Genomic DNA, 13,458 nt, shown 5'->3' with positions numbered 1-13,458 from the left:
GAGCATCACCAAGTGATTGATGCTCACTTATTCTGCGATTGAACAATCGATGTCCCCGATTTGCAACCGAGACTCACGGAGGCTTACGTGCATAAATAAAGGGCATTTTTATTGTTGTTATTGTGCAGTAATTTGGCTGTTATTCGACGAAGATTTCAATAACCTGCGTGTTGTTTGTTCATCTCGCAAACTTCTGCATTCCAATTAACCACCACGGAGCCAAATGCCTGAACAGCACCAACAATGGCTCAGTTCTGACGAACGAAGCAAAGGATGGCATCAATGAATGCAATCATTTAATAACTAGACGCTTAATGAATTCACGCATTGCACGACGCAAATTAAGCGTTGACGAAACTACGTTCTTGCGTATGGAATATCCAGGACGTTCAGGAGATCGATGCCCCAATGTCGAGGACTGCTGCTGGTGCTGGCTACGACAAAGAGGGCTTAAGCAGAGCGAGAGCGAGTTCGTGTCGTGTCGCTGTTCCTCCTCATCCGTTGAAGGAGCGCACACCGCCACAGTGGCTTTACGGTGCGAGTCCATAGCTCGAGTTGCATGACCACAGTCGCACTTCTAGGACTTGTCTTAGATGAATATCTCGATGTGTCTCGTTGAGTCTTTGGGTCTCTACGTATCTCTATCTTCTTGCGGATGGCGGTACGTTCACGAGCTGGATTGCCAATGTCGAGGTCCTGCTGCTGCTGGCCACGGGGAGAGGGCTTCAGCCGGCCACCGTGTGGCAGAGGTCGCAATCGGGTACCCGATACCCGTACCCTACCCGATACCCGGCTACCCGTACCCGGCCGGGTACTGGTACGGGTAAGCCGTGAGTCACTGGTGAGTAACCATTTGTCACTCATTTCCCAACGTCTTGTCTCTTCTCACAATTCAAGTTCCTAGAATCAACCCACCCGCGCCTGCAACATGGATTCATCCCAGAGGTCGCAATCGGGTACCCGTACCCTACCCGATACCCGGCCGGGTACGGGTAGCCGGGTATCGGGTAGGGCACGCGTATCGGGTACCCGATTGCGACCGGGTACGGGTAAGGAATCAAAACCTGTTTGCGACCTCTGCCGTGTGGCCACGTGCGTTGCGTGGCCACAGTCGCACTGCATTACATTACGCGTACCGTGCTTTGTTTTTCAGCGTTCCATTGCATTTTCTTAATGATGCGATTGATGAATTAAAGTGTCCAGCGAACGACGCAGATGACAAATGAATGAAGCAACGAAGCGATACGTCGATCGCATAATTAAGCGGCTTAGCGATGATTACGTGACAAACGGATGAAGCAACGAATGACATGAACACATGATCAACGAATGGCTCAAGGCGATGAAATAATCTACAGATAAATCGACGGCGAAAAAGAAGCAACACAATTAAATTCCTAAACGAACGGCTTAAAGCAATTAATGAATCGACGAATCGGGCAACGAAGAGGATCAATCAACGAACGAATCGATTAAAATAAACGAATATTATTCTCGCCGTGTGGCTGGATGTGCAGATGCCGATCAACGACCGCGATTTCACATTGAGGTGCAGCGGAGTGTATGCAATGAACGAAGCGGTGGACGAACGCCACGATGGATGAACGGAATGAACGCGGTGCATCCGTGCGGAAGGTGCTCACCCCGAACAGCACGGTGTCACCATCGCCGCAGAGGCGAGCCGGACTTGCCGTCGTGTCCGTCTTCTCGGCAGTACTCCTTGGCCGAAAGCGGCACATCACCTTGATGTTACACTCGGAGGAGCTGCCCTCCATCGCGACCGGCGACCTGGAGTCCAACCCAGGGCTAACGTCGCGGGATACAGCCCCAGCCGCCTCTTGGCGTAACACCCCAGATGAGAGCCACCCCAGATGAGAGCCACTCCAGATGAGAGCTTCGCGTGAGCCGCTTCGATTCGAGTGGTTCGGCTTGACGCGTGGTGCTGCTGGTGGTGCTGGTGGTGGTGGTCGCCTCCCAATGCTACCGTGTGTGTTGAACTTCTTTCGCGCCGTACGTAGCCGGCCGACCGTGTTGATCGGAGCTGCGGGGGAAAGGGCATATGAACTCGACAAAGTCGGAGCGTGTAAGTATATACCGCGGGTGTGTGTGTGTATAACGTGTAAGAATGTATGCGTTAATAGTATAGATAGAATGTAGAGGATAATATGCGCGTGTGTGAACGGAGTACGTACCTACTGCTGCAGTTGATGATAGTGATGCTTTAAATGGACTTAAAAATTGTTTTTACGCCAGCTAAAAGACAAGCTACGAATTGCTACCGTCGCCTATCCGATGATCAGCGAGATAGATTCTCAAACTCGCAACACATTGCGAGCGACACGAAGAGATCGTCCAACAACAATAAGATGCAGATTCCGACTGCGTACGCAAGCGACGTGCCGATGAAAGGCGACACACGGTTACCAAACGAAGCGAGAAACATTCCCGATCTTCTAAAAAAAGGTGTGCAATCTCAAGGTTTATGCTGCCACTGCGATAATTTACTTAACTATAGAACATATAACTTAGCCGTGTATAACCATACTCGGAGCAGTACACGATCAGCTACGGGCCATCGCTGCTCAGCACATGTTGCTAGAATTTTGCTCGACGTTATATACACACACACAGTATATACTTAGAACGTTTAAACTACTACACTAATAATAATATACGTAACCACAGAACCGATAACGTAACAGTGGACACACTAAGAGCTGTTACGCTGTTAAGCATCGGCCCTTCGCTGCTCATACTGTGTCCGGTTTCAATAAAAAGTTTTTTAAAAAACGACAACTAACACAGAGAGGTTGAGTACAGTCGTGCTAAAGGTTAAAACGTTCTCTTTACAACAAAAAACATTTACAACAAAGAAAATACATCGACGAGAGCGACGCGGCCGGCATCACGAAGCGCTTTAAAGTTCGCACAAAAAGCGCCGAGCGACGGACTTGGAGAGTCCAAAGGAGACGAGAAATGCGAAACTGCCCGCGGATGATACCCGTGGCTGCTGCGGCTGCTGCTGCTAGGGGCTGAATGGCTTCACGCGGCTGCTGCTGCTACTGCTGCCCGGAGTTTATTATAACCCCACACCCCACCACGCACGAAGCACGTGGCTCGCCCACTTCACTGGAACTGGAATTGGCCACGGCACTGCAAGCGAATTGCACCGGAACGAACGGGCGGGGGAGAGAGGGCGGTGGGAGGAGTGATTCCTGCAACGCCGCAAGTCTCTGCACTCGAATGGGGTTTGGTGGGTGAATTTCGATTTAAAGCTTTCGTGACTGCAGGGATTCATCTTCTTGGTTCTTTCGGTAAAGTCACGTAGAATGGAAATAATAAAATAATATAATATATTTTATTATATTACTTTATTATGTTTTATTTTATTTTATGATTTTAAAGCTTTCGTGACTCCAGGGATTCATCACGTAGAATGGAAATAATAAAATAATATAATATATCATTATATTATGTTATTATTTCCATTCTACGTGACTTTACCGAAAGAACCAAGAAGATTTGGTGGGTGACTTGCACCGGGATGGGTGAAACTTGCACTGGAACTGGGAGAGTGGGATGGGTGGCAGTATACAACCAGAATAAAGAAGATTCTAACGTTTTTTTTTATTTAACCGGGTAATGTCGTATGCCACAGCTGTCAACCCATGCGGTTTAACCCGTATTCTTGTACAGGGAAATTGAGTTTTCAGGTCCATATGGCGTACAGGGGCCGTTCATAAATGACGTCACGCGATTTTGGACGATTTTTTACCCCCCCCCCCCACATCGTCACACGGCGTCACAAAAAGTCAGACCCCCCCCCCCCTCAAATATGACGTCACAAAGCTCTGCCCCCCCCCCTGCCCCAAAATAAAACATGCTTCAAATCGCTCTAAACTATTGTCATTGTGGTGCGTATGTAATGTGGCGCTGCACTCTGATGTTGTAGGAGAAAACATTTATTAAAAAGTATATTTAATTAAGTAGAACGTGTTGTCTATATTTATTTAAAGTTATGCATTTTGATGTGAGGTCACATTTCTCAACCCCCCCCCCTCGTCACACATCGTTACAAATGTCTGACCCCCCCCCCGCTAGCTGCGTGACGTCATTTATGGACGGCCCCACAGCCGTTTCAATACGGGAATCATTTTTTGTCTATTTGTGTTTCTCCCTTGTGATGGGACTTTGTAGGATAAACGTTGAGATTTATAGCGGCACGGTGGTGACCAATAATGTCTGAATTGGTCTGTAATAAGGCAGGGCACTGGTAAGGGGTTGACAGGTATTGTATGTTGAACTTCCTTCGCACCGTACGTAGCCAACCGTGGGAGGGCCCACTGAGCTATACCCCATCACTGTCAGGACGCGGCCTGGCCGCAAATGATAGCTCAACGAAACGGCTCACCACGTGGACATTTAGAGAAGCAACATACTCTAAACGCGTGATGTTGATTCTACATGGAGGGAAAAACCCGGAGGACCCGGGGAACAATCCACGCGACCACGGAGAGAGACACGCAAACTACAAATATACAGCAGGCGTCAGAGTCGGGATTGAACCCACGATCATCCTTGCACACCAGGCGAGGTAGTTAACATCTCGCCATCAAACGGCACAACAACACGGAGCTGTCTGCATCGGAACAGGTGTTGCTGTACGTGGAAACGTGGGTCTCTTTGCCATCGGACGAGTGACTGCACTGGAATGAGTGCACGCCACCGCAATGGTTCATGTATTGCACTCGAAATGAGGGGGGCACTGGATTCGAACGGTCGGTGGGGTTTCTACAGCGGAAAATGTTACTGGTAGGAACCTACTGGTTCCACCAGCCCACAGGGGATTATTGTGTCCGTCCGTCCGTCGTGCAGGGAGGGGCTGGGTGAGGGGCTGGGTGGGAAGGGTGGGGCTGGGTGGGGAGGGTGGGGCTGGGTGGGGAGGAGTTGGTCACCCCGTGGTGCCCTTATAAAACTCAACGTTTAACCTACTCACGCCAGCTTGTGCCCGCCCTCACAGTCGGGCATATTTGCGGAATACACCACGCCGCCGTTGACCCTGGCCATTGACCGAGAAACCCAACGTTCCTACCAGCTCCCTCCGCAGGAATGTGTTCATTCACGCACGTGCGTTGCAGTGCTACAAGTGCTGCACGGGTACAGGAGTCCCAAGGCTGGAGGGGGATATGCTGCATTGATTCCCTCGCCACTCAAGTCAGATCAGTACTGTGCAACAAAGTTAATTGTTGTACAGTACTATGATGCCCCCCTGCGATAGGCATGGCGTGGGGAGGCCCTCGACCAGCGGCGGGTTGGCAAAAGGGCTGCACGTGTTCACGGCACGCACCGACCGAAGTGGGGATAGTGTCGAATGCAGTGCAACGTCACATATCCGACACGATGGGGGGGGGGGGTATAGGCGGATATCTGATGGGACACCATGCACAGGTACGACACTGGGTGTGGGCGGTTCATTGATTTGGGCGGACACGTGGTGGTCGGATATGCGACGTTGTCACGTGGAATTCAGACGGCTCTGTGCGGTGTTTTCTGAATGTCAAATGGAGCACGACTCGTCGCAGTTTGCATCATTACATCAAAGCTATGCAAGTTGACACAGGGCACGATAAGTACTTATCCCAACAGCGAGACGTAAAAACCGGAGGAATTTATTTAGACTTGACTGTACAGTTTCACAGTTTATGCATTCGGAACAATGTTGGCTGTTTTAGGCTTCTGGACAGACATAAACGTCGCACACAAGAAAACATGAAGACTTGATGTTATTAGGATACAGATTTCTTTTTAAATGAAACACTGGCAACAAAAAAAGTCATTTGAACATTCACAAAGAAGGCCCAGCCCCATAGAACACTGTATAAACATGAGGACGGAACTTTTTAATGTAAAAAAAGCCCTTCAAACCGACAGAAACATCTTGGGTTGCGTGAGACCCCCCACACAAACATAAAACGTGCGCTGTGTGAAACGCCACACTCATTTCCTTCCCGTTAGAAAAATGTTAAATACTAAAATGTAACAAAAGCCCTACCGCTTACTCTACAAAAAAACGACATCAACTAAACCGATAACGATAATAATACGTTCGTAACAAAACTCTTTAATTTACAAGGTTTTAAGACCAGACACTGGGTTGAGCTTTTTTCATTAAAACAGTTGTCCTGCAGACTGAGACAAAAAAAATGAGACTTATAAAATTGGCCACCTGACGACACGATGGTTAAAGTAGTTATTTGTGTCCAAGCACAAACAGAACTTAACAAGTCTTTTCAACAAACCAAAATACTGCATGTAGGCTTAACATAATACCTGGAATCTCACCGTGACAGTAATACATTATTAAAAGTATAGAAAAAAGGGCCCGCCTCAATGAGAGGTTGTAGGCACTCCATGTCCGTAATTTAAACCGCAGTTTGTCACGTGTCACATTAAAGGGAGGCTTCGTTCAGGGGGGGGAAAGCTCACTGGTATTAAAATTGCCAAATTTGGCACGTTTTAAAAGTACTCCACAAATTAACACTTTCTCATTTGGTAAGGCCTGCATGGCAAGTTGCCCCTTCGCCTCTACTTGTGAAACTCCTGCAGACTATTAATCATCTTGTGACGGAGGGCACTTTTGCCACAACCTTCCGCTCCTAAGAATGGTGCGAAAATACCAAATGTGCTGATAATTTGAAAGTCTTGTGAAATGAGGCCGTAGGCTATGTAGTATCAATCCATCTATTAAAAGGGTTTCTTTTACTCACGATAATTGCATAAAATTGCGCGTGACGAATTATCATTATCAATTTATAGCAAATAATATTTTTCTTCACCTGGGAAAGTCCATCGAGATGGAAATACTCATTTGCAAGGATTTCCAAGAATATGTTAATGTACACTAGACCAATGGGACAACTCTACAAATGAGACCAAATAGTATTGTCGCATCAAATTACGAGCCAGAATCGTGGCAATTCAACAAACACCTGTGGTAAGATGCATAACCACCAGGTGGTTATGTGCCCCTGATGTCAAAGGTACATTTCTTTAAGTCCGATTTTATAATACAGAACACTAAGGATATGATTCACTTCAGGAGCTGTGCATTGGCCACAATATACTCCAAATCAGCAAGCTTCTCAGACTCTCAGCCAACCAGAATAAATATGCAGTCACAAATGTTAACAAAATAAAATGCACAGGCCTTTCTTTTGTCAATCCACTGCTGGATGAAGGCCTCCCCCATGCCACGTTGGTCATGGCGGATGTTTGACCAAACATTGCGGGCTCAAGGGAGGCCCAGGACCGATCCAGGTACACCTCGCCACTGATGGTAGCCGTGGCTTGGAATCAAACTCATGTCGCTGGGTTAATTGTGCAGTGCATAACCAATACACCTCCATTTTACCCCAATTATATACAGGACATCTTCTTGGTTCTTTCGGTAAAGTCACGTAGACAGACCTGTTCTCCACCTGAGGACGGCTGCTTGTGTTGTGACCGAAACGTCGTGAGAATTATTTGATTGTTTTATTTTTATTATTTTATTATTTCCATTCTACGTGACTTTACCGAAAGAACCAAGAAGATGAATCCCTGCAGTCACGAAAGCTTTAAATCGAAATACATATAGGACAATTACAAAAAACTTCCGAATGTATCCATTGTTGTGGTTCCCTCCCAAATTAAAAACAGAATCACTGACATCAAGGGCTAAAAACTACTTAGAAAATTAGGCCGCATTAACAAGTGGGTTTTGCATGTCAGCAATATTCATGATGATTGGCAAAAGAGGTGACATGAGCTGCCGCGTGCAGCGTAGATTTCAAATCGCTGATCCATCTTCAGCGGCACAACAAAACTGAGCAGTGAACATAGGAATGCGCAGCCCAGTGTCGCTGCTCATAATGGCAAGACTTTGACTCGTCTACGGTGTAAAGCACTGAACACGTAAAACCCCCCTGAGCTAAGGTCTGCACAATATACCACACGGCATTAAAATGAATACGATTTGGACACCAGGAAAAAAGCTTTTTTCTTTTCTTACATCGCGCTACACAGATGTCGAAAGTAACATAGAGTCCCGCAATTACAGATTTGAAAGAACACTTGCGATTGATCAGCACGGTTGCTAGGATGTATAAAACTTGAGCAAGGAACCCTTTGGAAGGCAGCATGTGCATTCTACCATGCTCATTGGCGCACATGCTATGTACCGGGCACATATAAAGGGTATACGTTAACCCTCTCTCATGCATCATATCCACTGCGGTGGACTGCTACAATATATATGACCGCTATGAAATTATACAAAAACAATTATCAGCACATTGAGGGGGGGGGGAGGGAGGGATTTCTTTTTGAATTGTAAAATTACCTTAAACCAATAAAGAAATAGTTTGGTTTTCATTCAAATAATTCTTGCACGAGAGAGGTTTTAAAAGGAAGCCTCCCTTAAACGAGCTCGATTCCCAGACTTGGCGATTTTGCGTTTCAACATAGCCTCGTCTGCTCTGTAAACCTGGAGCACAAGAAGGGGCTTGCGAGTAGGATGTTGTAAAAACGGATAATTCACATTTGATGGAGAATACCGAGGAACAAACATAATTGAACAGTGTGCATCCAAGTCAGACTGAGGTATTTTCTGCTCACGTCGTACAATGAGTCTTCCCAGATCTACAACTAGAATAACCACCATTCGACTGTAAAACCATCAGCAGGTAAAAAAAAAACCTTACATCACTATACAGTATATAAAATCTGGAACGTTTTTCTCTCTCTCTCTCCTTGTAAGGGACTCTTCGATGTGGCAAGAATTAAACTTGCATTTTATATTTTAAAAAAAATGAAACTTGAGGTAGTTTACACAGATTACAAAAACAAAACCGTTGCTTTCGAGAGCAAGCAAGGCCGTGCGCCGTGGGTGGGGAAGTGACCCACGGAACCGAACGTCCCGTGCGATAACATTTCACAAAACGCCACACGTTTTACACGACAACGGCGGCGTGCGAAACGTCGACGGTTGACAGCGGTCCGCGGACTTGGAACGTTTTGGGAAACCGCCCCCCCCCCACCTCCGCTGAAGAGGATTCCGTGAACACAAAAAATCTTAAGGACATCAAGACGTTGCGAGCCGCATTTGCACCCCGCATAGTTCGTCAGCGCTGCGCACGAACACGTTTCATTCAAATGATTGAGCCGCGTCCCCAGCATCGCTAAAACCCGACTTATTGAATTAAGAGGTTCGTATAGATTGAGGGGGGAAGAGCACGTGGCCTCCATTGGTTGCTCGTGGTCAACTGACGATGCATCGATTCCTAAACAGAACATGTCGCTTCGAATTTGCTAATTATAAGGCCATGATTCAATTCGGTTTTGTTTTTTTTTTCAGTTGCCACTGTAGAATCTGCAGTGGAATGATTCCAACATGCAGAATTCGATGCATGTGCAATTGGCGTAATTACCCATTTTATTTGGCGAATTATAAACTTAATTTGACCGTATGGAATGGATATGAATACCTCCAACTCCTCAATACATTTTTCCTTGCTCTATCTGCAGGGAGATGTGCAGGACATATGATGGAAATGATATCTCATAATACCAGAACGGGGGGGGGGGGGGCGGGAGTACTACACATAAATGCATTTTAATTTGTGGAATATCATCATTACGCAATAAAAATGTGACACTTTAACATCCTGGCAAGACTTGCGAAGATCTCAGGACAGCTACCTCTTCAACAAGAGAGTATGATCCTGGGGAAACCAGGGACAAGTGGCAACCGTACACACACCTCCAAGTGCAGCCTGCAGCCGGCTTGTGTCCTAATATCCGGTGGCCTCTACCGTCCGCGTTCAACGGGTGTTTTGCCCCTTTATTGATGAATAAAAGCAACGATGAGCATCGACGAAGGAAGCCGTTGCTCCAGCAAAATCAACCCAGTCACAAATTCCCCGCAACGTAAACAGGCTTGAAGTACCAAAGACGAATGGTGGGGGCGGGGGGGAAGGGAGAAAAAAAACGCGTTAAAATAACACATCTTTTAAACCCATTCAAATCGTGTCTTTTGTAGAACCATCACTTGCCATAGTTATCGCAAAGGCTACCAAAAAAGGCCCCTCGGGACAAACGAAACGGGCCTTGCACCAGGCACACGCACTGAGAATGTGTGTTCAAAGCACCATTGAAAAGATCACGTGGATTGCACGCGACGTGCGTTCACGCAGCTTTCCCACCGTACAAAGCAACAAGATAACGCACCGTCCTTTTTTGCAACTGGCATGTTTTTGATTTATGCTCAATAAACAAAAAAAATAAGCATTGCTCTGGGAAAGCAATGTTTGAGGAAAGTATCATCATCTTTGATGGCAACAAGCAAGCTTCATATTCTTCACATATATTCCCATTTCACTTGCCAAAGTTCACAATTATCGAGTAGAGAACCGAGACGTCTTGTTGGTTCTGAATCAGAGGTGTAAATTCCACATTGGTATGGAAGGACCCAGTCTTTTGCCACAACAGTTGGCTCTTTTCAAAGTGGTATCTATTTCACCAACCCCAGCATCATGGATCAATCACACGAGTACCACATTGTGGGGGAGGTCAACAGTGGTAGTGGTTAGCCTGTGGAGAGACTCACCCCTGCCATAGGAACGTGCAATTTTCACCACTGGGTCAGGGCAGTAAATGGGAAATGAGTACCGCCTCATTTAAGCAGCAATTAATTTTGACTTTTGAGTAAGACAATGGGATTACAACCTTGAAGGCGTCTTTTTCAGTCTCGCTATGAGTCTATCGCTTTACCCTTCTCAAATATATCTTACCAAATCAAGCCACAGGAACATGACCCATGACCTGGGCATGTACAGTACACACATGATCAATAATTTTTTTTAAAATCGCAATTCGATATAACCGAGCAAAAACAAGGCATGAAATTATTTTAAATGACATCTTTCTTATCGTTTTCTAAAGTAGGCAATGTGAACAATTATTTGACAATGCCTAAATACCAAACCCATTCCCTGGGATGTCCCTTGAAATGCTAAAAACGCATGGCAGACTGATGAGACACGCCTCCAGAGCGAACTCAACGTGACATCACATTCACACCCGTTTCCACTGCACAACCTAGCTCCGCTGTGGCTGTGCCGAGCCTGCCCGGCACAGCTCAGCTGTTGGTTTCTTCACCGTCGAAGCCAAGTCGTGACGTAACAAGAAACGAATGGGTGGAGAGCCGCGTGTAGATGACGCCGCGACTCTGTGTCCTTTAAGAGCTGACGGTTTGATGCCACGTGCAATGAAAAAGCAACCAAATTTCGACATCTCGCGATTTGGTTCCAGCTTAGCACGGTAATTGGCCAGTGGAAAAAATCACCTGTACTGTGAAGGTGCCGTGTTGGCTCGGCTAGGATGTGCCAGTGGAAGAGGGGAATTACATTCCAACTAGGGTCCTGACCAGACCTGGTTTCATGTACAGCAGGGGAGACTGGGACATTTTATCGTGAAAATAAAAATGTTTAACAAAAATATATTACATATTCTAATTTAGTTTATCGTAAAGTATTTAGATGGTTATAGCCAATATGACTAACCCTAGCCTTAACACTATCGCTAGCCCAAGGCCTTACCCTAAATTAGAATTTATCCCCAGCCAATATCTAAATGCTAACCCTGGCCTTAACCCTGACCGTCAGGTAAGCGCGCTTAGTAAACATTTACTTTTAAACATTCACGGTAAATGTTTAAAAAAAATGTAATCTGGGTGAGGGACAGTGTTTGGTAACCATTTACGTAGCCAAATTAGGATTATGAGTTAGCGCCAGTGTTAAGTTTATTAACTACAATCAACTGCAATGAATTACTATTTCTTAAATAAAATGTCCATTTTTCTTACTACAATGCCAGAAGAGCCAATTGGAGGGAACGAGGGATAATACATTTCATATTTAAAATATGCGAAGTATAAAAATCAGCTCAAGTCACTTTGGTTTCAAAAAAATTAAAGCACTATTATTTTTGTCCAACTTACAACGTGAACTATTTGAGTGATTTTTTTTTATAACCTCACAACGCCATGAACAGATAGCATCTCTACCTTGGTTAGGATAAGCAGGTAGTGTAAAAAAAATAATCGCTGGCTAAACTAAGCAAGTCTCCCGGTGACATCGATGAAATAAAACCAGATTGGAGGGGCAGATAAACAGCTTTGGTGGTGCACACACCTTGCTGTTTACAGAACCTTGATGTGTGGTTGCATTTATATGCGATAAATATCCAAATTGTATTGTATTTGTACAGGGCCCACGCACTGAGCCAGCTTGCGGGAAATTAAAATTGTTTCAATTCCCCAATGCTTAGTAGTCACGATACTTGCACCGATTCAATTTCATCTCACCCCCTGCTGGAAAACAGACGGCAATGACCCAGCAATATCGTTCTGATATCTGTCCAAGGGTCAAAGCCTACCAAATCCAAAACGTGTGTAAAATAGGAAAACTAAATTGGGTAAAATGTTTAAACTGTTCGTACGTGACGCCCTTAAGTTTTCTTGTGAAGCATATAACGAACAATGCGTACCTCTAAACCTGGTTAAATAATGAAAGGTTATTCCAACAGTTTGACGATCGCCTACAGAAGGAGTGGGCAAACCTTTCCTTACCAGGGGCCAAATAGCACTTTGAATTATCTTAGATGGGGCCACACGTTAACACAAACAGCTTCATCACTTGTCAATATTCAAGGGGGCCCTTGCAGTGACTGAAGGTCACAGGCCGTATGAAATGAAGTAGCGGGCCACATCCGGCCCCGCGGGTCCATCGAGGTTCCCCACCCCTGGTCTAGAGGCTCGACTCCTTGCTGGGCGACGACGAATGAAGGTTGAGTAAGGTCGGAGACATGGAGATGATGAGGGAGTCGGAGTGAAGGGGCGCAGCAATAGTGGTGGTGGTGTCGGCGGTGGGAGGAGGAGAGGAGGCGGTGGTAGAGGTGGTGGTGCCACCGCCGCCGGGCAGGCCTGGAGGCCCCGGGTGGCGCCGCAACTGCACCAGGCGCTCCTCCACGCAGCCGGCCGAAAGGCGAGCCTCCGCGTCGTGGTCCCAGCACTCCTCCATGGTCACGCACAGCTGAGCCAGTCCCTGCGGGCATCATCGTTCCCCACCACAACCACCACCGCGCAAGATGAAAATCAAGAGCTCAAAATGTCACCGTCGATAAAGCCGCTGATGCCACCGCACCTCGCCAAAAATGTCTACCCTCTGCCAAATCCCGCAGCTGCTACTGCTGCTACGGTAGATGTACCACCGCCAAAATCCGTCTGAACAATATCCCACCCGTCTGCACTTCTCGTTGGTCTTCAGGCTCATGGAGGACCACTCATCCCCTACAGGAATACTACGAAATTGTACATGGACAGTCCTTTGCTAAATTCACTGCTTGATGAGGGCCTTCCCA

General features: G+C 46.4%; 2 protein-coding genes across 2 annotated transcripts in view; both read right to left on the bottom strand.

Moving 5' to 3' along the window:
* LOC144943490 (kinesin heavy chain-like) overlaps nucleotides 1–3,011 on the bottom strand; it is a 39,786-nt gene extending 36,775 nt beyond the window's left edge. Inside the window, exons 1-2 of the mRNA XM_078870977.1 lie at nucleotides 2,193–3,011; nucleotides 1,644–2,041 (exon numbers count right to left, since the gene is read on the bottom strand). Coding sequence (XP_078727103.1) covers nucleotides 1,644–1,775 — 132 coding nt within the window. The 5' untranslated portion in view covers nucleotides 1,776–2,041; nucleotides 2,193–3,011. The remainder of the gene's footprint in view (nucleotides 1–1,643; nucleotides 2,042–2,192) is intronic.
* A 2,659-nt stretch (nucleotides 3,012–5,670) lies between these two features.
* Nucleotides 5,671–13,458, bottom strand: part of ACVR2A (activin A receptor type 2A) — a 35,825-nt gene continuing 28,037 nt past the window's right edge. Inside the window, exon 11 of the mRNA XM_078870975.1 lies at nucleotides 5,671–13,142. Within this exon, the coding sequence (XP_078727101.1) occupies nucleotides 12,846–13,142 (297 nt within the window). The 3' untranslated portion in view covers nucleotides 5,671–12,845. The remainder of the gene's footprint in view (nucleotides 13,143–13,458) is intronic.

The sequence above is a fragment of the Lampetra fluviatilis genome, chromosome 31 (genome assembly GCF_964198595.1).
Source record: "Lampetra fluviatilis chromosome 31, kcLamFluv1.1, whole genome shotgun sequence".
In the NCBI taxonomy this organism is placed as follows: Eukaryota; Metazoa; Chordata; class Hyperoartia; order Petromyzontiformes; family Petromyzontidae; genus Lampetra; species Lampetra fluviatilis.
This window is presented reverse-complemented; position numbering and strand designations above follow the sequence as displayed.